Raw genomic sequence first — 24380 nt, forward strand, 5'->3', positions numbered from 1 at the left:
CACTCACCTTTCTTCTGATAGGAAATTCTCTGTGGTGGGGAGACAGCAAGAAACGCCGGGGTCAAGAAGGGTCAGTTGCAAGGGGGGTAGGTGGGAGTTGCAAAAGAACCTTTGAAAACGTTTGACTCCCAAGGCACTCGGAAGCTGAGGTACGACTGTATTATTATTATTATTATTATTATTATTATTATTATTATTATTACTATTATTATTATTGTTATTACTATCAACATCTATTCATTTTTCGCTTTGTGCACGTAAATAAATGAAATACCAGGGTTGGGGTGGGCATGGAATGAGCCCTAAGGTAAAGGGTAAAGGGACCCCTGACCATTAGGTCCAGTCGTGACCGACTCTGGGGTTGCGGCGCTCACCTCGCAACCAGTGTGGTGTAGTGGTTAAGAGCGGTAGTCTCGTAATCTGGGGAACCGGGTTCACGTCTCTGCTCCTCCACCTGCAGCTGCTGGGTGACCTTGGGCCAGTCACACTTCTCTGAAGTCTCTCAGCCCCACTCACCTCACAGAGTGTTTGTTGTGGGAGAAGAAGGGAAAGGAGAATGTTAGCCGCTTTGAGACTCCTTCGGGTAGTGATAAAGCGGGATATCAAATCCAAACTCTTCTTCTTCTTCTTCTACTCGCCGAGGGAGCCGGCATACAGCTTCCAGGTCATGTGGCCAGCATGACTAAGCCGCTTCTGGCGAACCAGAGCAGCGCACGGAAACGCCTTTACCTTCCTGCCGGAGCGGTACCTATTTATCTACTTGCGCTGGTGTGCTTTCGAACTGCTAGGCTGGCAGGAGCAGGGACCGAGCAATGGGACTCACCCCGTCGTGGGGATTCGAACCGCCGACCTTCTGATCGGCAAGTCCTAGGCTCTGTGGTTTAACCCACAGCGCCACCCGCATCCGTACTTTCCAACATAACCCACCAATCACACACACAAAGGCATGACTCTCCAGAAAGTGGACTTTTCTCCCAGAACCATGGACTGATGCAAAATAGAGCAGAGATCGTCTTCAGTCCGTCCCTCTGTTTCCAAACGACTTCCCTCATTTATAGGACTGGGTCAGAAGTCAACAAGAGTTTGCAATAAACTGTCCAAGAGTCGTCCTAGGATCCTGTGCCAAAACCAACATTGTTAAAAGGGCAATGAAGCCACCAAGCTTTGCACAGAAGCTTGCTTTGGGAATGAGAGCTCAATGGTCCCACAGATTGCAAGAGAAAGGTACAGGGGCTCAGCTTTGCTTGGGAACTTTCTATCTCATGGGTGGGGGGCTTCTTTGGCTCCACGTACCAGATCTTTATCAGGACTGGCCTCGTGGACCAAACTGGATATGTGGGTGGGGCTGGAAGCGACAATGACATCAGGTGTTTCGGCACTTTGACGTCCCAAAGTCGGGACGTCAAAGCACCTTGCTAAAGCAAGAGCCCTCATTTTTTATCAGGCATTTTAACGTGACCCCCTTCCGGATTGCACTGAATCCTGCCAAACTGAGCAGGATTTAACCGCCTGCCCATCAGCTGATGCAGAACTGGCATGCACAGCCAATGCAGAAGTAATCACATCGCTTTCTGAGTGACCAGTCAGCTCTTTGCGCCATTTCTTTAATTTGTATTATGTTTTACAAGCTCACTAAATGAAAGAACAAAAAACAACAACCCACTTGATAGCAATCACCTAACACTCTGACAAATGCCCTCCTCTCAGCTCCAGTAAAGGTAAAGGGACCCCTGACCATTAGGTCCAGTCGTGGCCAACTCTGGGGTTGCGGCGCTCATCTCGCTTTATTGGCCAAGGGAGCCGGCGTACAGCTTCCGGGTCATGTGGCCAGCAGGACTAAGCCGCTTCTGGTGAACCAGAGCAGCGCACGGAAACGCTGTTTACCTTCCCGCCGGAGCGGTACCTATTTATCTACTTGCACTTTGATGTGCTTTCAAACTGCTAGGTTGGCAGGAGCAGGGACCGAGCAACGGGAGCTCACCCCGTCATCGCGGGGATTCGAACCGCCGACCTTCTGATCGGCAAGTCCTAGGCTCTGTGGTTTAACCCACAGCGTCACCCGCATCCCCTCATCTCCAGTACATAACAGCAATAGCCGAATCCTACTGCGACCTGATTGGCTCATTGCCAAAACAAGATGACAAGACGGAAACCTTTTGGGGAAAGTGCATTTCCAAGGTTTGATGGCTCATAACACCTGATTGGCTCTCTAAACACTCGTGCTCATTGGCTACATTCAAATGAAGGAAATCTACCTCATATCAGCCTAAGCAAGTTGTGCTTCCTTTTTCTGGTTATTTGGCTATACCTTTTGATAGAATACAGATAACTGAACAAACTTCATTGCGTTACATTCTTCATTAAATTATCTTTCCACTGATAATGTAATTTTATGGTATTGCTCCAAAAAAAGCGGTGTTATGAGCCATCAAACCTCAGAAATTTTCCAAAAGGTTTCCACAGTTTTGTCTACCCGTGTACCTCTCGAGTACAGTGGTACCTCGGGTTAAGTACAGTGGTACCTCAGGTTACATATGCTTCAGGTTACATACGCTTCAGGTTACAGACTCCGCTAACCCAGAAATAGTGCTTCAGGTTAAGAACTTTGCTTCAGGATGAGAACAGAAATCAGGCTCCGGCAGCACGACGGCAGCAGGAGGCCCCATTAGCTAAAGTGGTGCTTCAGGTTAAGAACAGTTTCAGGTTAAGTACGGACCTCCAGAATGAATTAAGTACTTAACCTGAGGTACCACTGTACTTAATTCATTCCGGAGGTCCGTTCTTAACCTGAAGCACCACTTTGGGGCTTCCCACTGCTGCCGCTCTGCCGGAACACGATTTCTGTTCTCATCCTGAAGCAAAGTTCTTAACCCGAGGTACTATTTCTGGGTTAGCAGAGTCTGTAACCTGAAGCATATGGAACCTGAAGCGTATGTAACCCAAGGTACCACTGTAGTTGGGTAACCCCAGATGTGAGGACCGAAAACAGCCTCCCCAGAACAAACAGGGAGCGAAACAAACGAGAAGAGCGTTCAAGCAAGAAGTTTCATGAGGCATATATAGATGCTTTCAGACAAGCCAACCCTCTGTCTGCTCTCTTGTCTTCTGACCCGTTCTTTTTTGACGAATGAGTCAACGAGAGCAGAGCGGCTGGTTCATTAACCAACCCCGCTGGGCAAATCCTCCTTTCGCCTGCTTTTGCACACTCCCTGGATCCTGCCCGCTGCGCAGGTGGTCTGAGGAGCGGAGACCAGTGAGTCACAGGCGAGGCCGGTTCTTCTCCAGGGTGGGTTCCCCAAAGCAAGCAGCTAATCCGACCTCCTGCTGCAGATCCCCAGAGAGATTTGAGATCAGGCGCTCAGCAACGGACCTTGCTGGCTGCTGGCCGAGAAAGCCACTTCTGCCTTAAGGAGGAGGTGGGGTTGCGCGCTCTCATGCCCCCTCCATGTGTGCAGGGGTGTATATTGTGATAGGAATTTTATGGTCTTAGATATATGGTGATGTTCACAAGCATACCAACCAAGCACGTACATAGATCAGCACAGGAAGGCCGACCTGGAACCATTTTGATTCCTAAACTGAGCAAACGTTTTCTCTACAAGGTCAAAGTGGGAAACCTCCCCATTGTCTTTTTCCTCACAAATCCTGTCTTAAGGACACATTTAAGATATGAATAGGGTGTGAGCCTGTGACCTGGCCCAGGAACTTAGTATTTATCACTACAAAAGACTGGCCAGGCTCCCCAGGCAATCCAATCAAGTAACCTGCCAGAAAGGAGATAAACAATGACAGGAGAAAAACAACATTCAAATTTCTGTTTTAGACCGCCTTTTCTGTGATGTAGGTGTGATGTATCTGAGGGGTGGTCTTAGGTTACACCCCTTCTGTGATGTATGTGGTATGTGGGGCTGGTCTTGATCTACACGGTGGCAATTTCAAAAGTCTTTAGAAGGCCTTGCACGCCATTTTTCTGGGTCCTTCCTCCTCCTTCTCCTGCGTGTGAGGGGAGCACCCTGTTGCAACAGATCAATAAAGATCAGGCTTACTAGCTGCTTTGCTTCTCAATATTCTCTGGTTGGCCTCTGCTATCTTCTTCTACCAATAGGGAACCTATGTAAGGACTCTATATGGGCTCTTGGATACCCCATAAGGGAAAAGGGCAATTATTATTTACAACAATGGTCACTGCACTTCTGATGCAAGCGAGGCAATGAGCATGGACCATGTATTGAATGGAGCTCCTCTAAGACCAGAGCCTAAAATTGTTTGATTGCACCACCATGCTAGCCTCCACCACAAAAACAGTGAGGATTGGGCCCGTTACATCTACGTCCCTGAAGCTCAGCACTGGCACCCCACAGGGACATATGCTGAGTCCCTACCTGTATACGTTGTACACATATGACTGTATTTCACCTGACCCATCTCCTGCAATTCTTAAGTTTGTAGATGATACTAGCATAATGGGTGGAGATGAATCAGCGTACGGGGGAGGTTCAAAAAGGATCTACATGGTGCCTAGAAAATAACTTGCACCTAAATATTAGCAAGACAAAGGAGATGGTGTTGGACTTTCAGAGGAAGAGAGGGGAACTAGCCCCGTTGTATATCAGGGGGGTTGTGTGGAGAGAGTCTCTTCCTTTAAATTTCTGGGAGTTTACCTTAGTGAAGACCTCACTTGGACAAACAATATAGGCTGTAGGGTTATCATGGAATCATAGAGTTGGAAGAGACCACAAGGGCCATCGAGTCCAACCCCCTGCCAAGCAGGAAACACCATCAGAGCACTCCTGACATATGGTTGTCAAGCCTTTGCTTAAAGACCTCCAAAGAAGGAGACTCCACCACACTCCTTGGCAGCAAATTCCACTGTCAAACAGCTCTTACTGTCAGGAAGTTCATCCTAATGTTTAGGTGGAATCTTCTTTCCTGCAGTTTGGATCCATTGCTCCGTGTCCGCTTCTCTGGAGCAGCAGAAAACAACCTTTCTCCCTCCTCTATATGACATCCTTTTATATATTTGAACATGGCTATCATATCACCCCTTAGCCTCCTCTTCTCCAGGCTAAACATGCCCAGCTCCCTTAGCCGTTCCTCATAAGGCATCGTTTCCAGGCCTTTGACCATTTTGGTTGCCCTCCTCTGGACACGTTCTAGTTTGTCAGTGTCCTTCTTGAACTGTGGTGCCCAGAACTGGGCACAGTACTCCAGGTGAGGTCTGACCAGAGCAGAACACAGTGGCACTATTACTTCCCTTGATCTAGATGCTATACTCCTATTGATGCAGCCCAGAATTGCATTGGCTTTTTTAGCTGCCGCGTCACACTGTTGGCTCATGTCAAGTAGAAGTTAGAAGTAGAAGATAGTGTATTTTAAAATAGTATTGTTTGTAAGTGATAAACTGTGAAGATTTTTATGGTAAAAGTAAGCATGATAAAAATTATTATATATGTAAACTGCTAAAGATGAGGTAAAATGAAAATCAGATAGGGGGGACTTGGGGAAGCCCACCTAACAATGTTTAGAAAAAATAAGGATAAGACAAGAATGTGTTTGTATTGTTTTTCTGTTTGTGTTGTTTAGTTGTGTTATAAAATGAATAAAAAATTGGGGGTGGGGACAGGAAAAACAATATAACTCAGGTGGCTAGGAAGGCCTAACAGAGACTCCATTTCCTCAGGGTCTTGCGAGAGAACAGTGTTAAACAACAACTGATGACCTCCTTCAACCGGTCCACAATAGAAAATGTCCTCTCATATTGTATCACAGTGTGGTACGTGTTGGGATACTGCCAGGGAGGCAAAGTCCATCATAGCCCTCAAGCCGGCTGCCGGACGATCCATCTCAGGGACGATTCACACCCCGGCCAGCACCTCTTTAATCTTCTACCCTCGGACAGGAGATATAGAAGTATAATCAGTCGTAAGGTAAAGGGACCCCTGACCATTAGGTCCAGTCGTGGCCGACTCTGGGGTTGCGGCGCTCATCTCGCTTTACTGGCCGAGGGAGCCGGCGTACAGCTTCCGGGTCATATAGCCAGCATGACTAAGCCACTTCTGGCGAACCAGAGCAGCGCACAGAAGCGCCGTTTACCTTCCCGCCAGAGCGGTACCTATTTATCTACTTGCACTTTGACGTGCTTTCGAACTGCTAGGTTGGCAGGAGCAGAGACCGAGTAACGGGAGCTCACCCCATCGCGGGGATTCGAACCGCTGACCTTCTGATTGGTAAGTCCTAGGCTCTGTGGTTTAACCCACAGCGTCCCATAATCAGTCGTACCAACAGGCTAAAAAACAGTTTCTGTCCATGGGCCGTTAGGCTGCTGAACGGAAAATAATATAGTGCAACTGACTTTCGGGGTTGGTGTGTTGTGCGACAAGCACACAGAGAGCAATGAAATTGAGTGTTTGTGGAGGGGTGGAGGCTAAGTTAATTTCATTGTACACAGGTTGTACATGGACAACAAGGTATTATTATCTTCAAAGCAGTTCCCGGTTTTGGCTGAAGACAGGGCGTGCTAATGAGTTTCCCCTGTCACTCCTTCCTCTTTCTCTCTTCCTTCCAAGCTACCATATATGTACAAAAAGTCACACATGGAACATTTAACAAGCTTTGTGCCCTCGCCCCTACAATGGGGGCAGTGCTGGCCCCCCCAGGGCCCACAAGCGCCCCCCCACCAAGACTTTCCATCCTCCTCTTTCTGCAGGAATGGGACCGCCTGCACAGCAGAGCGAAACACTTCATAAAAGTCACAAGAACACAACGGGGCAGCGTGTGTGTTCTTTTTCTAAAGAAGAAAATGCAAGTGGGGAGAGGGTCAACTCTTCTCGCTTCCCAAACGCAGAGGTGAAACGAAACACATTTCTTTGCTCTCTCTCTCCGGCGCTGAAAACAGCCGTGAAAGGGAACGGGGCCGCACTAAACCCAGCTGGAGCTAGTCAGAGGAAGGGAAAAAGGATGCTTCGCATACTTTCCTTTATCCCGTGGAAGATTCCACTGCTCTGGACTGGGTCCAGTTCTGAAGCAGCAGAACGCAGGTTCAAGCGGAGGGCCTCTCGCTCCGGATGCCCGCAACCGCAGGCACATCACGGGACAGTCACAAATAAGGGCGTAAGTATGCTGGCCCTGGGACACGGATGGCGCTGTGGGTTAAGCCACAGAGCCTAGGACTTGCCGATCAGAAGGTCGGCGGTTCGAATCCCCGCGACGGGGACCGTTGCTCGGTCCCTGCTCCTGCCAACCTAGCAGTTCGAAAGCACGTCAAAGTGCAAGTAGATAAATAGGTACCACTCTGGCGGGAAGGTAAATGGCGTTTCCGTGAGCTGCTCTGGTTCGCCGGAAGCGGCTTAGTCCTGCTGGCCACATGACCCGGAAGCTGTACGCCGGCTCCCTTGGCCAGTAAAGCGAGATGAGCGCCGCAACCCCAGAGTCAGTCACGACTGGACCTAATGGTCAGGGGTCTCTTTACCTTTTATGCTGGCCCTAGGGGTAACCCGAGTAACGCGGTCCAGGTGCTGTCCCGAATCTGAAGCTTCCTCTAGGAGTCAGTCCAATAGGGCCAAGACAGGAAACCAGGCAAGGACAGGTACAGGATCTCAGGTAGGATCTAGCATACAGCAATGTTGCTCCCGCAACCTGGGGCGGGGTCCGACAGCCTTTTATCTTTGTTGGGGTTACGGCCAGTCCTGATCCCCCAGCGACTCCCCTCCCTGTCTCGCCCAAAGGCGAGCACTCCTCCTGCGAGAACTCAGGTCTCTCCTTCTCTCAGACCTCAGTCTCTGCAGCTCGGGAGACATTGGCGGGTTACTAGACCCAGGGACCGCCTCAGCCTCTCCTGACCCAACCGGTAGTGGAGCAGCTGTAAGCGATGGCCCAGCTGGAGGCAACGAGGGAATCCCCGCATCTGGAGCCAGGGCAGGCTCAGGCTCCTGACTCGGCCCAGCTGGTGCTACATTGGCTCCCAGTACGTTTCCGAGCACAATTCAAAGTGTTGGTGCTGACCTTTAAAGCCCTAAACGGCCTCAGTCCAGTATATCTGAAGGAGCGTCTCCACCCCCATCGTTCTGCCCAGACACTGAGGTCTAGCACCAAGGGCCTTCTGGCAGTTCCCTCCCTGCGAGAAGCCAAGTTATAGGGAACCAGGCAGAGGGCCTTCTCAGTTGTGGCGCCCTCCCTGTGGAATGCCCTCCCACCAGATGTCAAAGAGAACAACAACTACCAGACTTTTAGAAGACATCTGAAGGCAGCCCTGTTTAGGGAAGCTTTTAATGTTTGATGTATTACAGTATTTTAATATTTTTTTGGAAGCCGCCCAGAGTGGCTGGGGAAGCCCAGCCAGATGGGCAGGGTATAAATAATAAATTGTTGTTGTTGCTGTTGTTGCAGGGGAACCTGTGCAGATTGGGGCTCTTCAGGATCAGGCCCCAGGCTTGGTTCAGATGATGCCTGAGGCATTTTTTTTGGGGGGGTGTCAAAATTCCATGGCTGGGAACGCATTAGAAATTTCCCCATAGGAATCAATGGAAATCGTCAACTTGTTATGTGAACACTCGCCTGACAAACGATTCCTGAGAACACCTTGTGTTCAGGTAGAAGAAGAAAAAGAGTTTGGATTTGATATCCCGCTTTATCACTACCCGAATGAATCTCAAAGCGGCTAACATTCTCCTTTCCCTTCCTCCCCCACAACAAACACTCTGTGAGGTGAGTGGGGCTGAGAGACTTCAGAGAAGTGTGACTAGCCCAAGGTCACCCAGCAGCTGCATGTGGAGGAGAGGAGAAGTGAACCCAGTTCCCCAGATTACGAGTCCACTGCTCTTAACCACTACACCACGCTGTCTGGAATCCTGGAGAGCTGCTGCAAACCCGTGCAGCCAATACTGGACTAAATGGGCCAATGGTCTGATTCCATATAAGCAGCCCATATAAGGAGCTCTCTGGGTTCTTAAGGGCTGCAGCAGCGCTTATTTTAGGATATCTCCCCATTCAGAGAAGTGCTTATAAGAATATACTGACAACCATTCCTTCTTCAAGGCACTGCTCTTTGAATAAATAAATCCTTCTGCCTCTGTTTGTTTTAGTCGGTTGTATTAAGTGGTTTAAGAAACCAAACAAGCCCTAAAGCTGTCTTATTATTATTTTTTAAAAACCCCAATGTGGGTACCATTGAATGTTAGTCATAGAGATGACCTATTGAAATCAATGGAATTAAAGTTAAAAGGTAAAGGGACCCCTGACCATTAGGTCCAGTCGTGGCCGACTCTGGGGTTGCGGCGTTCATCTTGCTTTACTGGCCGAGGGAGCCGGCGTACAGCTTCCAGGTCATGTGGCCAGCAGGACTAAGCCGCTTCTGGCGAACCAGAGCAGCGCACGGAAACGCCGTTTACCTTCCCGCCAGAGTGGTACCTATTTATCTACTTGCACTTTGCTGTGCTTTCGAACTGCTAGGTTGGCAGGAGCAGGGACCGAGCAACGGGAGCTCACCCCGTCGCGGGGATTCAAACCACCGACCTTCTGATCGGCAAGCCCTAGGCTCTGTGGTTTAACCCACAGCACCACCCGCGTCCCTAGCCCATTAAATTCAGTATGACTTAGTTTGCTGTCTCCCTGTGAGTTGTTATTTTATTGCGGTATGACACTTTGGGGGTTATTTTTGGACGGGAGGTAGGTGAAGATTTTGAAGTATTGCGGGAACCAAATTTATCCCCAATCACTACTTACTAGACTAGAAAGTAGCCCTTATTGGACCCAACAGCGCTTGCTTCTGAGTAACCTTGCCCTGCTATGAATCTGTGTTTACCTGTGTTTCAGATCCTACACATAAATGGGGCTGGGGTGGTGGAGATTTATCACAGAACCGCAGAAGTGAAAGGGATCTCCTTAGACTAAGGGGGGAATCTGACAATTTTGGTTTCTTTCAGTTTCTCACCCCCCCCCCCCAATTAAATTCAGTTCTCCACATTTCTGCAGCAATTTTCAGTATCGTAAAGTCGTTAAAATACAACAACGGTTTAGTGCGAAATTCTCCCAAGCTACACATTATTTACAAAGCCATTCCCCCCCAATGCAATGCACTATTGGTCCTTTTTCACCAATATTTTTATGTACACGCCCCCTTAGTATGTGCCGTTTTTTGTACACGGCTCTTGGCTGTAGAGCTGTATTACAAAATTCAGGGACGGCCGAGAATTCAGAAAGACGGCTGCATTTCAAAGGCTGGACTGGATAAATCCCAAACTGGAATTAAGATTGCCAGAAGAAATATCAACAAGCTCAGATATACAGATGACACAACTTTGATGGCAGAAAGTGAGGAGGAATTAAAGAACCTTTTAATGAGGGTGAAAGAGGAGAGCGCAAAATATGGTCTGAAGCTCAACAGCAAAAAAACTAAGATCATGGCCACTGGTCCCATCACCTCCTGGCAAATAGAAGGGGAAGAAATGGAGGCAGTGAGAGATTTGACTTTTTTGGGCTCCATGATCACTGCAGATAGTGACAGCAGTCACGAAATTAATAGACATCTGCTTCTTGGGAGAAAAGTGATGACAAACCTAGAAAGCATCTTAAAAAGCAGAGACATCACCTTGCCAACAAAGGTCCATATAGTTCAAGCTATGGTTTTCCCAGTAGTGATGTATGGAAGTGAGAGCTGGACCATAAAGAAGGCTGATCACTGAAGAATGGATGCTTTTGAATTATGGTGCTGGAGGAGACTCTTGAGAGTCCCATGGACTGCAAGAAGATCAAACCTCTCCATTCTGAAGGAAACCAGCCCTGAGTGCTCACTGGAAGGACAGATCGTGAAGCTGAGGCTCCAACACTTTGGCCACCTCATGAGAAGAGAAGACTCCCTGGAAAAGACCCTGATGGTGGGAAAGATGGAGGGCACAAGGAGAAGGGGACGACAGGACGAGATGGTGGGACAGTGCTCTCGAAGCTACCAGCATGAGTTTGACCAAACTGCGGGAGGCAGTGGAAGACAGGAGTGCTTGGCGTGCTCTGGTCCAGGAGGTCACAAAGAGTCGGACAGGACTAAGCGACTAAACAACAACAACAAATTGTTTCAGAAATTGTGAATCAGGTGGGTTTGCATTAAAATATCAGCCAAACCAAATTCCTCCCCCCAACAGGTAGGCACCCAGCCTAGTTTTAAAAGTCTCTGAGGAAGTTGAGCACAGTCCGGATAGCTCAGTGGGTTAGAGCATGGTGCTGAAGATGCCAAGGTTGCAGGTTCGATCCCCGCATGTGACAGCTGCATATTTTCCTGCGTTGCATGGGGTTGGGCTAGATGACCCCCCGGTCCCTTCCAACTCTGTGGTTCTATGATTCTAAGGAGAGTCCGTCCACGCGGTCAAAAACCTCATGTCATCATGTAAGTTCTTCCTAATAGCTTCCTAATAACGTGTAGCACTTTTTGCAACTGCTGCTAGGAAAATTAGAGCAAATTATATAGCCAAGGTAGCCATCAACTGTGATGAATTTATTTGATCTTATCTACCTACCTCAGGCTATGCTCTATCTTTGTCACCAAACTCTGAGTATAAATTGCACCCTGTATTAATTGACATTGCTTTTAACATTAGTGGCCATGTGATGATTTCAGCTTACGAATTTTATTGTTTCATGTCTTGATTTGTACATTGGGGTACTTTTGTAGCTCTGTTTAGAGTACATAATGTTTTGATAATATAAATGTTTTAAGTCTTTCAGTATATTTTCTTTTAATTTTCAAATAATTCTGCCTACTTTGCGGCAGCCTTTGGCTATGTGCAATAAAACTGACTGACTGACTAGTTGGGAGGAAGAAATAAAATATTCCCGAAACAAAATGCAAAAGCAAATTGCGGAGTGTGAGTGCCCCTCCAAAATCCTTTATTTTTATTTATTTATTTATTTACGGCTATTAGCCCATAAAATATGTACAAACATAAAAACACAGAGACATAAAGACCGACATATCCGACAACAGAAGGTGAACACCACGATGCAAGGGTGGGTCAGTGAGCAGAGCCAAATGACAGCTTGGGGCCAGGAGAGCTCCAAGGGACGGATCACAGAGAAAGGAAAACTGAAGACGAAATCCGACATGCACTCTCATCATAACAGTCCGATTAGTTTTGATGTTGTTGTTGTTTTTTGGTGGTTTTTGAGTGTGAGATAACCGCATTCAGGAATCTCGCCACCTGCAGAGTTACAGAAGGATCTGTATCCTGCAAAAGCAGTGCGGCGTGTAACTCAACAGGCCTGCCAACCAAGCGCAGTAAAGCAGGACCCAGGAATTTAGTCCTGGCTATGCTATGTAGGGGACAGTTGAACATTATATGTGAAATCCTCTTCCAACTTGAATAGGGAGAGAGTGAGTGAGAGAGAGAGAATCGTGAAGTCTTTATGAGCACTGGGAGGGCAGTAAAATAGAGGTGTGAGGGAGAACCCAAAGGAAGCAGGTTATTTCAGGAACTGACCTCCTTCCATTCACCACCAGCCTCCTGAGTTCCACCTTACTTCAACAGAGCAGGAAATCGGTCTAATTCAGGGCTGCGTTTAGATGCTGCGATTCTCCAGGAGCGCCGTAAAAACCACAGAAGGCAGCTTTGACCCCAGAACTCAACTTCCTGAGAATCTCAGCTTGCATTACTTAAGGAGAGAGAGAGAGAGGTTCTGGGAAATATTCAGTCCATGTGCGTGAGAGCCATTCAGAGGATGTGCATATAACGCTTTATATATCACCGCTTGCCTCTCCCAGTTAACAAGGGAGAAGAAGGCGTCCCACAGCCCGTCTGCCTCAATGGCGACCCGTACTGCCTTGTCGCTAGACTGGGATTTCCAGAAGCAGGAGAGAGGTTCAATAGCCGTTTTAAGAGTGGGTGCAAAAATCGGCTGCAGATTTCCAGCAACCGGGGCGGGGATGGGAAAGTTTTTTTTGTTTTATTTTTATTTTATTTTGTTATTTGTATGAAAATTGGGGAATTCGTGGAAGGGAAATTGGGTCGACGTTAGAAAAATGTTTTAAGAACAAGTATTGATGCATAAGTATTGTGTTTAAGTTTGGATAAGGCAAAATTGCTTTTTTAAAATGAACTAAATAGAAAAAGGTTAAAATTAGGGATAAGAACTTGCTGAACTAACATTTTGAATTGGAATATAAGAAGGGGAGGTGTGGGGAAGTCAGGGAAATATGTTATAGAAAAATAAGGATTGTGAACTTTATGTGTTTTTAAACCTTTTTGTTTTTCCTTTTTTGATTCTTTTTTAATGTATTAAAGTTGAAAATTTCAATAAATATCTTTTTTTTAAAAAAAGAGATTGGCTCTCCCACCTGCCACAACTAGGAAAACCAGAATTATGCAAAAGAAGAAGCGCTGCGCACATTTCCTCAATTTGCATTATGGGGGAGGGATGCTGATTTTGGCACAGGTTTAGGATATGAATCCTTGCGCCAGAGAGAGCTCATACCGTATTTTTCGCTCTATAAGACGCACCAGACCACAAGACACACCTAGTTTTTGGAGGAGGAAAACAAGGGAAAAAAAATTCTGAATCTCAGAAGCCAGAACAGCAAGAGGGATCGCTGTGCAGTGAAAGCAGCAATCCCTCTTGCTGTTCTGGCTTCTGGGATAGCTGCGCAGCCTGCATTCGCTCCATAAGACGCACACACATTTCCCCTTACTTTTTAGGAGGGAAAAAGGGAGTCTTATAGAGCAAAAAAAAAATGGTAAATAGCCTTTGTGTGCTTCGATGCAAGAGGATGTGAGGGCAGTTCAGATGCAGGCTGCAGAAGCCCAAGTCAAAAATGGATTTCTGCAACGTGTTTCTGAGTGGATCCACCCTTGATGCTATTTAGAATCTACTGGACTGCCTTATGTTTGTAGAAGAAAGGACTATCCAATGTAGCTCTTCACTGGAGATGTAATATGGAGCAATGCACATGGGTGGCGCTGTGGTCTAAACCACTGAGCCTCTTGGGCTTGCCGATCGGAAGGTCGGCGGTTCGAATCCCCATGGTGGGGCGAGCTCCTGTTGCTCTGTCCCAGCTCCTGCCAACCTAGCAGTTCGAAAGCACGCCAGTGCATGTAAATAAATAGGTACTGCTGCGGCAGGAAGGTAAACGGCGTTTCCATGCGCTCTGGTTTCTGTCACGGTGTCCCATTGCACCAGAAACGGTTAAGTCCTGCTGGCCACATGACCCAGAAAGCTGTCTGTGGACAAACACCGGCTCCCTTGGACTGAAAGTGAGATGAGCGTCGCAACCCCATAGTCGCCTTTGACTGGACTTAACCGTCCAGGGGTCCTTTACCTTTAGCTTCTCTGAAACATATGCTTTTACTAAGTTTTGGGGGAAAGTGCTGGACTATAGAAACAAGACTCTACGGAGAAAAAAATTAAAGATTTTCAAAAGTGCATAGGCTCTTGAACGATATACCCATTGTATGGAAATTGACAACAGGAAAGCGGAAATGGATTCTTCACCCTCTTATGGTGGCCAAGAGACCGATATGGACAAGTGGGAAGATTAGAGATACAATTCCCCTTAATCAATGGCTTTGTTATCATGACAACACTTGACAACATATGAATGGACAGGGACTTTCTTTGGATAAATAAAATGATATTTGGAGGAATTTACCCAGAATATGTTCGGTTATGTGTATTTGGATAACAAGAATATACAGTGGTACCTTGGTTCTCAAACTTAATCCATTCCAGAAGTCTGTTCCAAAACCAAAGCGTTCCAAAACCAAGGCGTGCTTTCCCATAGAAAGTAATGCAAAATGGATTAATCCGTTCCAGACTTTTAAAAACAACCCCTAAAGCATCAATTTAACATGAATTTTACTCTCTAACAACACCATAAAATGAAAACAATAATCAATGTACTGTACTATGAAATGAATAAGACTGTTCTAGATGATGAAAATTAAAAAATTAATAATTCTTACTTGCTCTGATGATAGGGGAGGGGGCTTTTATCCATTTCTGCAGTCACACAATCAATCAGTCAGTAGCTGAACTGGGTTCCACACCGTCACAAAAACAAATGAACCGAAAAAGCCTCAAAAACAAAAACGCAAAATAAATGACAAAACCAAAAGTGCCAAATACAGTGGTACCTTGGTTCTCGAACTTAATCCATTCCGGAAGTCTGTTTGACTTCTGAAATGTTCGGAAACCAAGGCGCGGCTTCTGATTGGTGCAGGCACCCCAGAAACAATAGCCGACAGCCGCTTTGGATGTTCGGCTTCCGAAAAATGTTTGAAAACCAGAACACTTACTGCGGGTTTTCGGTGTTTGGGAACCAAGGCGTTTGAGAACCAAGGTACCACTGTACACATCTGTATACTGTATGGTAATGGAGCAGATTTTTTTTTCCTTTTTTGATTCATTCTCACTCACTTTTCTTTATTTTTCCCCTCCATCTTTCATTTATAAAAAGAATAGAGGGAGGAAAGAAAGAAAGAAAGAAAGAAAGAAAGAAAGAAAGAAAGAAAGAAAGAAAGAATAAAAAAAGAAAAAGTTCTGCTCCATTTATAAAAATGAAATTAAATGATGATGATGATGATTATGTTTGGGGAGCTGCAGCTGAAAAATCTGAAAAGGCTGCCAGTATGCTGCAGGGGCAAGTTTAAGGTCTTGCTGGTGGTAAAGGTAAAGGTAAAGGTACCCCTGACCATTAGGTCCAGTTATGGCCGACTCTGGGGTTCCGGTGCTCATCTCGCTTTATTGGCCGAGGGAGCCGGCGTACAGCTTCCGGGTCATGTGGCCAGCAGGACTAAGCCGCTTCTGGCAAACCAGAGCAGCGCACGGAAACGCTGTTTACCTTCCCGCCGGAGCGGTACCTATTTATCTACTTGCATTTTGACATGCTTTCGAACTGCTAGGTTGGCAGGAGCAGTGACCGAGCAACGGGAGCTCACCCCGTCGTTGCGGGGATTCGAACCGCCGACCTTCTGATCGGCAAGCCCTAGGCTCTGTGGTTTAACCCGCAGGGCCAGGAAGCCCTAAATGACCAGATCTCTAGAGACTCGCTGCCTGTCTGTGGAGACAACAACTGAGCTAGATAGATCAGGAGTGTAGTAGTCTTGCAAAAGGCAAATTCCACGCTAGGGATCATTAGGAAAGGAATTGAAAACAAAACTGTCCGTATCACAATGCCCTCGTGCAAATGCATGATGTGACCACGTTTGGAGTATGGGTTCTGGTCGCCATCGCTCAAATAGGACATTGAAGAATTTGGAAAAGGGGCAGGAAAACAATCAAGGGGTGGAGCCCTACAAGAAAGAGGTGCAGTGCTGGAGACATTTAGAGGTTCGCTGCTGTTGTTTTCTGCCTGTAACTGTTTACAGTGGTACCTCGGGTTACATACGCTTCAGGTTACATACGCTTCAGGTTACAGACTAACCCAGAAATAGTGCTTCAGGTTAAGAACTTTGCTTCAGGATGAGAACAGAAATCGTGCTCCGGCGGTGCGGCAGCAGCAGGAGGCCCCATTAGCTAAAGTGGTGCTTCAGGTTAAGAACAGTTTCAGGTTAAGTACGGACCTCTGGAACAAATTAAGTACTTAACCCGAGGTACCACTGTACTTTTCCCCATTTAAATTGTGCTTCCTTTGCATTTCAGCGGAGGGGGTAGAAATAATTATGCCCTTGGTTCCATGGAATTCACAGCTTATGGTAACATATGCAAACAATTGCCGAGGTTGCATTAAATAGCAGGCAGGGAGACAGAGGAATGTGGCATTTGGCGGAACCGAATTGCAGCAGAACAGAAACAGCTGTGAGGAAGACGGGTCAAGCAGAAATCCCTTCATGAATGCACAGCATCCCCGACAGACGAACAACCAGACGCTGTTTAAACACCTCCCACAGAAGGTAGCCACAGCAGGAAGGAGTATTCATTGAACAGGTAGCTCAGGGATCACTTTTCGACAAGGCCAAGGTAGACAACTTCTCGATTCTCCAGACATTGCCCCACAAGTTGACAACTGGTACTTAGTCCATGAAACAGAATTGGGTCAGTGTGCCCCAAACACTCAATAATAATAATAATTTATTACTTATACCCCGCTCATCTGGCCGGGTCTCCCCAGTCACTCTGGGCGGCTTCCAACAGGATATTAAAAACACATCAAACATTAGAAACTTCCCTAAACAGGTCCGCCTTCAGATGTCTTCTGAAACTCAGATAGTTGTTTATTTCCTTGACATCTGATGGGAGGGCGCCACCACCGAGAAGGCCCTCTGCCTGGTTCCCTGTAACCTCACTTCTCGCAGGGAGGAAACCGCCAGAAGGCCCTCGGAGCTGGACCTCAGTGTCTGGGCTGAACGATAGGGGTGGAGACGCTCCTTCAGGTATACCGGACTGAGGCCGTTTAGGGCTTTCAAGGTCAGCACCAACACTTTGAATTGTGCTCGGAAACGTCCTGAGAGCCAATGGAGGTCTTTCAGGACCGGTGTTCTATGTATGCCCTCACCCAGCCACTAGATCCTTTGTTGTTGTTGTTTAGTCGTTTCCAACTCTTCGTGACCCCCTGGACCAGAGCACGCCAGGCACTCCTGTCTTCCACTGCCTCCCGCAGTTTGGTCAAACTCATGCTGGTAGCTTCGAGAACACTGTCCAACCATCTCGTCCTCTGTCGTCCCCTTCTCCTTGTGCCCTCTATCTTTCCCAACATCAGGGTCTTTTCCAGGGAGTCTTCTCTTGTCCTGAGGTGGCCAAAGTCTTGGAGCCTCAGCTTCAGGATCTGTCCTTCTAGTGAGCACTCAGGGCTGATTTCCTTCAGAATGGAGAGGTTTGATCTTCTTGCAGTCCATGGGACTCTCAAGAGTCTCCTCCAGCACCAGAATTCAAAAGCAGCCATTCTTCGGCCTTCTTGATGGTCCAGCTCTCACTTCCATACATCACTACTGGGGAAACCAAAGCTTTAACTATACGGACCTTTGTTACTTTCAGCCAAACTAGAGGGAGATGCTTCCTTCCACCTTCCTCCTGCTCCTCAAGACCCAAGGCTGCTCCTGTAGAACTCAGGAGGGAAGAGGAGCGAGACCAAAGTAGAATGGCTTGGCCCTGCTTTGTCCTTGTGAAATATACTCAGAGTTGCAAAGTGATTTCATGCTCTTTATTCAGCTCATAGTGGTGAGAAGGAATGAATGAATGTCCCCTCAAAGTATCTGCTTTATATACATTATTTACACAATGGGCTGCACATGATTGGCTAATTCCGGAATTCTACTGTAAGCCAATCAGGTTGTGGATTCACTTCTATCTGGAGCATGATTGGGTAGTTCCTGCCAACCAATCATACTGCTGCATTGTTCTAGGACCAATCAGACTGCTGCATTCTGGATTCTATTGTTCTAGGACCAATCAGACTGCTGCATTCTGAATCCTATTGTTCTAGGACCAATCAGACTGCTGCCTTTTGGATCCTATTGTTCTAGGACCAATCAGACTGCTGCCTTTTGGATCCTATTCAACTCAGTACATAACACCTTGGCTCTGGGTCCAGTCGCAAGGAGCACCAGCCACCACTCAGCGCATGGTTCAGGAACAACCATCTTAGTCAAGGAAAGCATGCGCGCTTGGGGGGAAATGCGGCCACAGCCTGCAGAACCGGGAGGGGAGGAGCAGGGCCTTGGAATAACATGCTTCCCTAAACAAAGTTTTCTCGTGAAGCGGCTTGGCAGCGGTCCTTCGCTTCTCCAGAAGGCACTTGAGATTGCAATACAGTAAAAATTTATATGACTTAAGACACTCCACGGCGCCTGGCAGCGTCTCGAAAGAGCAAGCGGCCAGAGGTATTTGAGGAAGCCTAAACAAGAGAGTGATCTAGAGAGAGAGAGAGAGATGGAACCTTGAAGCTGAGTTCAGGATCACAGAATCACAGAGCCTAGCGCTTGCCGATCAGAAGGTCGGCGGTTCGAATCCCGGCGACGGCGTGAGCTCCCGTTGCTCGGTCCCAGCTCCTGCCAACCTAGCAGTTCGAAAGCACCTCAAAGTGCAAGTAGATAAATAGGTACCACTCCGGCGGGAAGGTAAACGGCGTTTCCGTGCGCTGCTCTGGTTCGCCAAAAGCGGCTTAGTCATGCTGGCCACATGGGCAAAAAAAATGAGAGGCACAAATACAAGATGGGTGACACCTGGCTTGAGAGCAGTACATGTGAAAAGGATCTAGGAGTCTTGGTTGACCACAAACTTGACATGAGCCAACAGTGCGACGCGGCAGCTAAAAAAGCCAATGCAATTCTGGGCTGCATCAATAGGAGTATAGCATCTAGATCAAGGGAAGTAATAGTGCCACTGTATTCTGCTCTGGTCAGACCTCACCTGGAGTACTGTGTCCAGTTCTGGGCACCACAGTTCAAGAAGGACACTGACAAACTGGAATGTGTCCAGAGGAGGGCAACCAAAATGGTCAAAGGCCTGGAAACGATGCCTTATGAGGAACGGCTAAGGGAGCTGGGCATGTTTAGCCTGGAGAAGAGGAGGTTAAGGGGTGATATGATAGCCATGTTCAAATATATAAAAGGATGTCACATAGAGGAGGGAGAAAGGTTGTTTTCTGCTGCTCCAGAGAAGCAGACACGGAGCAATGGATCCAAACTGCAGGAAAGAAGATTCCACCTAAACATTAGGAAGAACTTCTTGACAGTAAGAGCTGTTTGACAGTGGAATTTGCTGCCAAGGAGTGTGGTGGAGTCTCCTTCTTTGGAGGTCTTTAAGCAGAGGCTTGACAACCATATGTCAGGAGTGCTCTGATGGTGTTTCCTGCTTGGCAGGGGGTTGGACTCGATGGCCCTTGTGGTCTCTTCCAACTCTATGATTCTATGATTCTATGACCCGGAAGCTGTAGGCCGGCTCCCTCGGCCAATAAAGCGAGATGAGCGCCGCAACCCCAGAGTCGTCTGTGACCGGAACTAACGGTCAGGGGTCCCTTTACCTTTAGGGATGTGGGTGGCACTGTGGTTTAAACCACTGAGCCTAGGGCTTGCCAATCAGAAGGTCAGAGGTTCAAATCCCCGTGACGGGGTGAGCTCCCATTGCTCAGTCCCAGCTCCTGCCAACCTAGCAGTTGTCTGACTGGAACACCAATAATAATAATAATAATAATAATAATAATAATAATAATAAGAAGAAGAAGAAGAAGAAGAAGAAGAAGAAGAAGAAGAAGAACAACAACAACAACAACAACAACAACTTCGTTATTTATGGGTTTCCCCAGCCACTCTGGGCAGCTGAAAACATAATAAAACATAGAACATTAAGAAACCTCCCTATCCAGATGTCTTCTAAAGGTTGCATTGTGACTTATCTCCTTGGCTTGCGGGGAGCAGTCACATAACTCCATGCCCTCCAACGTTTTTCCAATGAAAATAGGGATGCCCTAAGGAAAAGCAGGACGTTCCGGGATCACATCAGAAACTGGGATGGCTCCTGTAAATCCGGGACTGTCCCTGGAAAACAGAGAGGCTTGGAGGGTCTGCTTTGTGTCTGGGGGGCTGTCCAGCCCAAGCCTAGTTTAGAGACAAAAGTCTGCAGACACACATAAGGACACGTGACTTGCCTCCCAAGGAATCCTGGGAACTGTAGTTTGCTATGGGTGCTGGGAAATGTAGCTCTCTAGTGGGTAAACGTCAGGATCCAATCATATGTATTTAAATGTATAGTCTGAACCAGGGCTGGGTTTAGGTTTGATGAGGCCCTAAGCTACTGAAGGTAATGGGGCCCTTTCTACGTCCAGCTGTCCTTTGTCCACAACAAATTGTCGCTGTTTTTTTGTGTTGAATATATGCTATACGGTCATTTATGGACCTCATAGGTATCACAAGCCACTTGCCCATGTTGCGACCAATCCATGCAGAATGTAGGCACCCTATATATAGAAAGGAGCAAACCAGTGATATTTTATGGAGCAGGCTAGCAGGCTGGGCCCATGACTTACATCACAGAAGCCTACACAACACAAAACACTGTTGCTGTATGTAGGCTTTATTTTACAGTGGTACCTCGGGTTACATACGCTTCAGGTTGCATACGCTTCAGGTTACAGACTCCGCATACCCAGAAATAGTGCTTCAGGTTAAGAACAGTTTCAGGTTAAGAACGGACCTCCGGAACGAAATAAGTACTTAACCCAAGGTACCACTGTATTTGTTTTTTATTTTATATTTTGGAAATGTACATCCCTTTAAATTTTTGGGGGGGCCCAAGAGAGTGGGGCCCTAAGCTATAGCTTATTTAGCTTATACGTAAATCCGGCACTGGTCTGAACATTGCCAAAGAACGCCAAGAAGGCAGATCTGAAAATACTTCCACGCTTCTCATCCACAGTGAGCACATCAACAACAGAGTGTGATATTGATGATGATGATGGTATATTTATTCCTTGTCTTTTTCCCAGACAAAGACTCAAAGCAGTTTACAGATGCAGAACACAAGTCGCCTTGTCAGTCTTCCCCATTCCCAGGAGATGAAACGCATCTCTATATAAACCTTTGCAATTACCCGTATTTTTCGCTCTATAAGACGCACCAGACCACAAGACGCACCTAGTTTTTGGAGGAGGAAAACAAGGAAAAAAGTATTCTGAATCTCAGAAGCCAAAACAGCAAGAGGGATCGCTGCGCAGTGAAAGCAGCAATCCCTCTTGCTGTTCTGGCTTCTGGGATAGCTGCGCAGCCTGCATTCGCTCCATAAGACGCACACACATTTCCCCTTACTTTTTAGGAGGGGAAAAGTGAGTCTTATAGAGCAAAAAATACGGTATTTCTAAATGTGCACCTAGGCATACCGATTACAATGTGCAAGCTTCATGCTCTTGTTGCCAGCAAGTGAGGAAATCACCCTGTATGCCAAAGCTAGATTTCGCTAAATAAATAAATTCCAAGTTTGCTATAGTCGGCTATGTGGTTTTGCTCCCGTAAGTAGAAGTTGGGCAGTTCTGGAAACAAGTTCATAGTTGATGCGAGCGGCTGATCTGATACTCATTTGTGTATTCGTGAAAACGGAGGAATATCTTATGCCCTCATTTCCCTCCTCTGCACTAACTGTACAGGGAGAAAGCAGAGTTTTCTGGTTTAGGCACTGTTGAAACATGTGCGTCGAGCCGTTATTTCACGTGCAAAATTCTTCCCTGGGGATTTTAACTTTGCACATCCCTGTCAACACTGGGGAGATATGCTATTCATTAATTAGTGAATGAAGCAGTTGGTATATCAGTGTTCTTGGTATCCCCCTAACCCCTTTAAAAAAAACCAAATATTTAAATCTAGGGATAATTCTTAGTCCCAATTAGTTGAGTATTTGGCACTGCCCTACCCCCTCTAACAAGAGATATGAAAACTATTCTCTATCCAGCATCTGAGAGCCACCCAAATTTGTAAAGTTTGTTCACCGTAGGCTACATTAAGCCGCCCAGAAATAAATTACCGATTCCGGTCCTGTGTTCAAAAAGTAGAATTTCCACTTTGCCCAAAAGCATGGCCCTAAGGAGGAAAAGAGTAGTGGACTATGTTCAGTGGCGTAGCGTGGGTTGTCAGCACCCGGGGCAAGGCAAGTAATTTGCGCCCCCTAACCCGTGGATTTGCGCCCCCTAACCCGTGGATTTGCGCCCCCTAACCCTAACCCCCAGATGTTGCGCCCGGTGCGGCCGGGCCCCCCTGCACCCCCCACGCTACGCCACTGACTATGCTGCTTTCAAGGTTGCAAGCGGAGGGGAAATTCTCCAATGCTTCCTGCCTTGTAAAATGGAAAAGAAGAAGAAGAAAGCTCCTTGCTTGACCGCAAGGAGAAAAACCTTGCCCTCTGCGTGCTGTGCTAGATTTCTGCTTGCGGGGCATTTTGCTTGGCTTTCATTTTAATATGGGGGAATGCTCAAAACTGTGGCTGGTGAAGGGATGGAGCCCAAGGGTAGGGAAACTGTTTTGGATGCCAGGATTCAATCCTTGTAATCTCTAGGGGGGACTGCAAATGACCCCCCTGTGTGAAACACTGGAGAGTAAATAAACCAATGTATAATTTCCTATGTCCCCCGCCACTCCATGCAGTCTGAAGGGGTATAAATCCATTCTACTTCATCAGGATCCGACCACCTCATTCTGCTGCAGGGACAGATCTGATTTGAGATGGCATGGGGGCAAAGAAGGAAATGTACACATCTTTCGTCACCCTCCCACATTTAAGGCACTTCTCCTCTTGATCTGGTTGTTAAAATGATCTCAGCAAGTTGCCCTCAAACTCTGCATGTCCTCAAACTTCCACCTCCCCTGGAAAGCAGGATTTTGCCCTTCCTTAACAGCCCAGAAAACAATGGGAAGAGCCCCCGTCCTCTTACCTTCGCAGTCCAGTCTCTCCAAAAATCATCCGTCAAAAAGCGTCCCCGAAAAAGCAGAGATCTCCAAAAGAATTAAAACCCGCAAGGCCAGTCATCCTTGCAAAAACAAACAACCCACAAAAACATAAGGGGGTGGGGTGGGGGTGGGAGCACAAATCACCTCAAAGGGCCCATCTCATCCAGGAAAGTCCAAAAATAATTCAGCGGCAACTCCAGAAAACCTCCACACCCGACTTTGGGTTAATCCTCCTTCTGACCACCAACCGCCCTGCAAAACCTCATTCCGCTTTCTGCCTTCTGCCAAACCAGGGCAGCTCTGCTACCAAAACCCATCTTGTCGCTCCCTGGGGATCCAGACTTTGAAGGACATCGGAAACGGTCTGGGGACAACACCCAGATGCAGATTCCAGAAGTTTTTGTGGCTCTCGGCGGCGGAGGGCGCTCCCTCTGCTGACCTGGGCCTCCCTCCTTCGCCTCGCCCCGAGGGAGAAGAGGTCCTCTGGGGGGAGGTCAAGCAGGTGGACTTCTGCACGTGGCTCTTGCCGCCCACCTCTGCCCCTGGGCCAGGTGCGATCCTCGCCCGCGGAGCCTCCCTGTGGGCACCTGGTGAATCAGTCTCCCCCAGCTGGCTAATTCCCTGCCACTTCTTCTTGCCTCCCCCTGCGAGGAAGGTGGCGGTCTTCAGGCCTCCAAAGGTCACTCAGATGCCCTTTCCGAAGCGCTTCTCCCGGCCGCAGCTGGAGTCTCTTTGCGCTGGTGCGTCTGGTGTGCATAAACGCCGACTTTTCCTCCTCTTCCTAGCCAGCTGCCAGCCTCAACTCAGCAATCCTTTGGAGACGGAACAGCAGGGTTGCAGTGGGGGGAGAGAAAGCAAGCGAGAAGCACACATGTAAGGGGGGGAAAACCCCACACACCAAAAAAACCAAAACCCCAAGACTTCTGGTTCTGTCACTTTTCAAGAAGTTATTTCCTTCCTCAGCAGCTATTTTCCTTCTCCCCTGCTTTGCATTTTTCACATTCACCTTGGAGCTTCTCTGCTCTAGGGGGAACA

General features: G+C 47.4%; 1 protein-coding gene across 2 annotated transcripts in view; it reads right to left on the reverse strand.

Annotated features, from left to right (window-relative positions):
• Positions 1 to 23433, reverse strand: part of NRTN (neurturin) — a 66160-nt gene extending 42727 nt beyond the window's left edge. Inside the window, exon 1 of one of the 2 annotated variants that reach the window (XM_053372755.1) lies at positions 23330 to 23433. In XM_053372755.1, the coding sequence (XP_053228730.1) occupies positions 23330 to 23358 (29 nt within the window). In that variant the 5' untranslated portion in view covers positions 23359 to 23433. The remainder of the gene's footprint in view (positions 1 to 23329) is intronic. The other variant, XM_053372754.1, reaches the window with a different exon arrangement.
• Positions 23434 to 24380: the final 947 nt, after the last annotated feature.

The sequence above is a fragment of the Podarcis raffonei genome, chromosome 18 (assembly GCF_027172205.1).
Source record: "Podarcis raffonei isolate rPodRaf1 chromosome 18, rPodRaf1.pri, whole genome shotgun sequence".
Classification (NCBI taxonomy): Eukaryota; Metazoa; Chordata; class Lepidosauria; order Squamata; family Lacertidae; genus Podarcis; species Podarcis raffonei.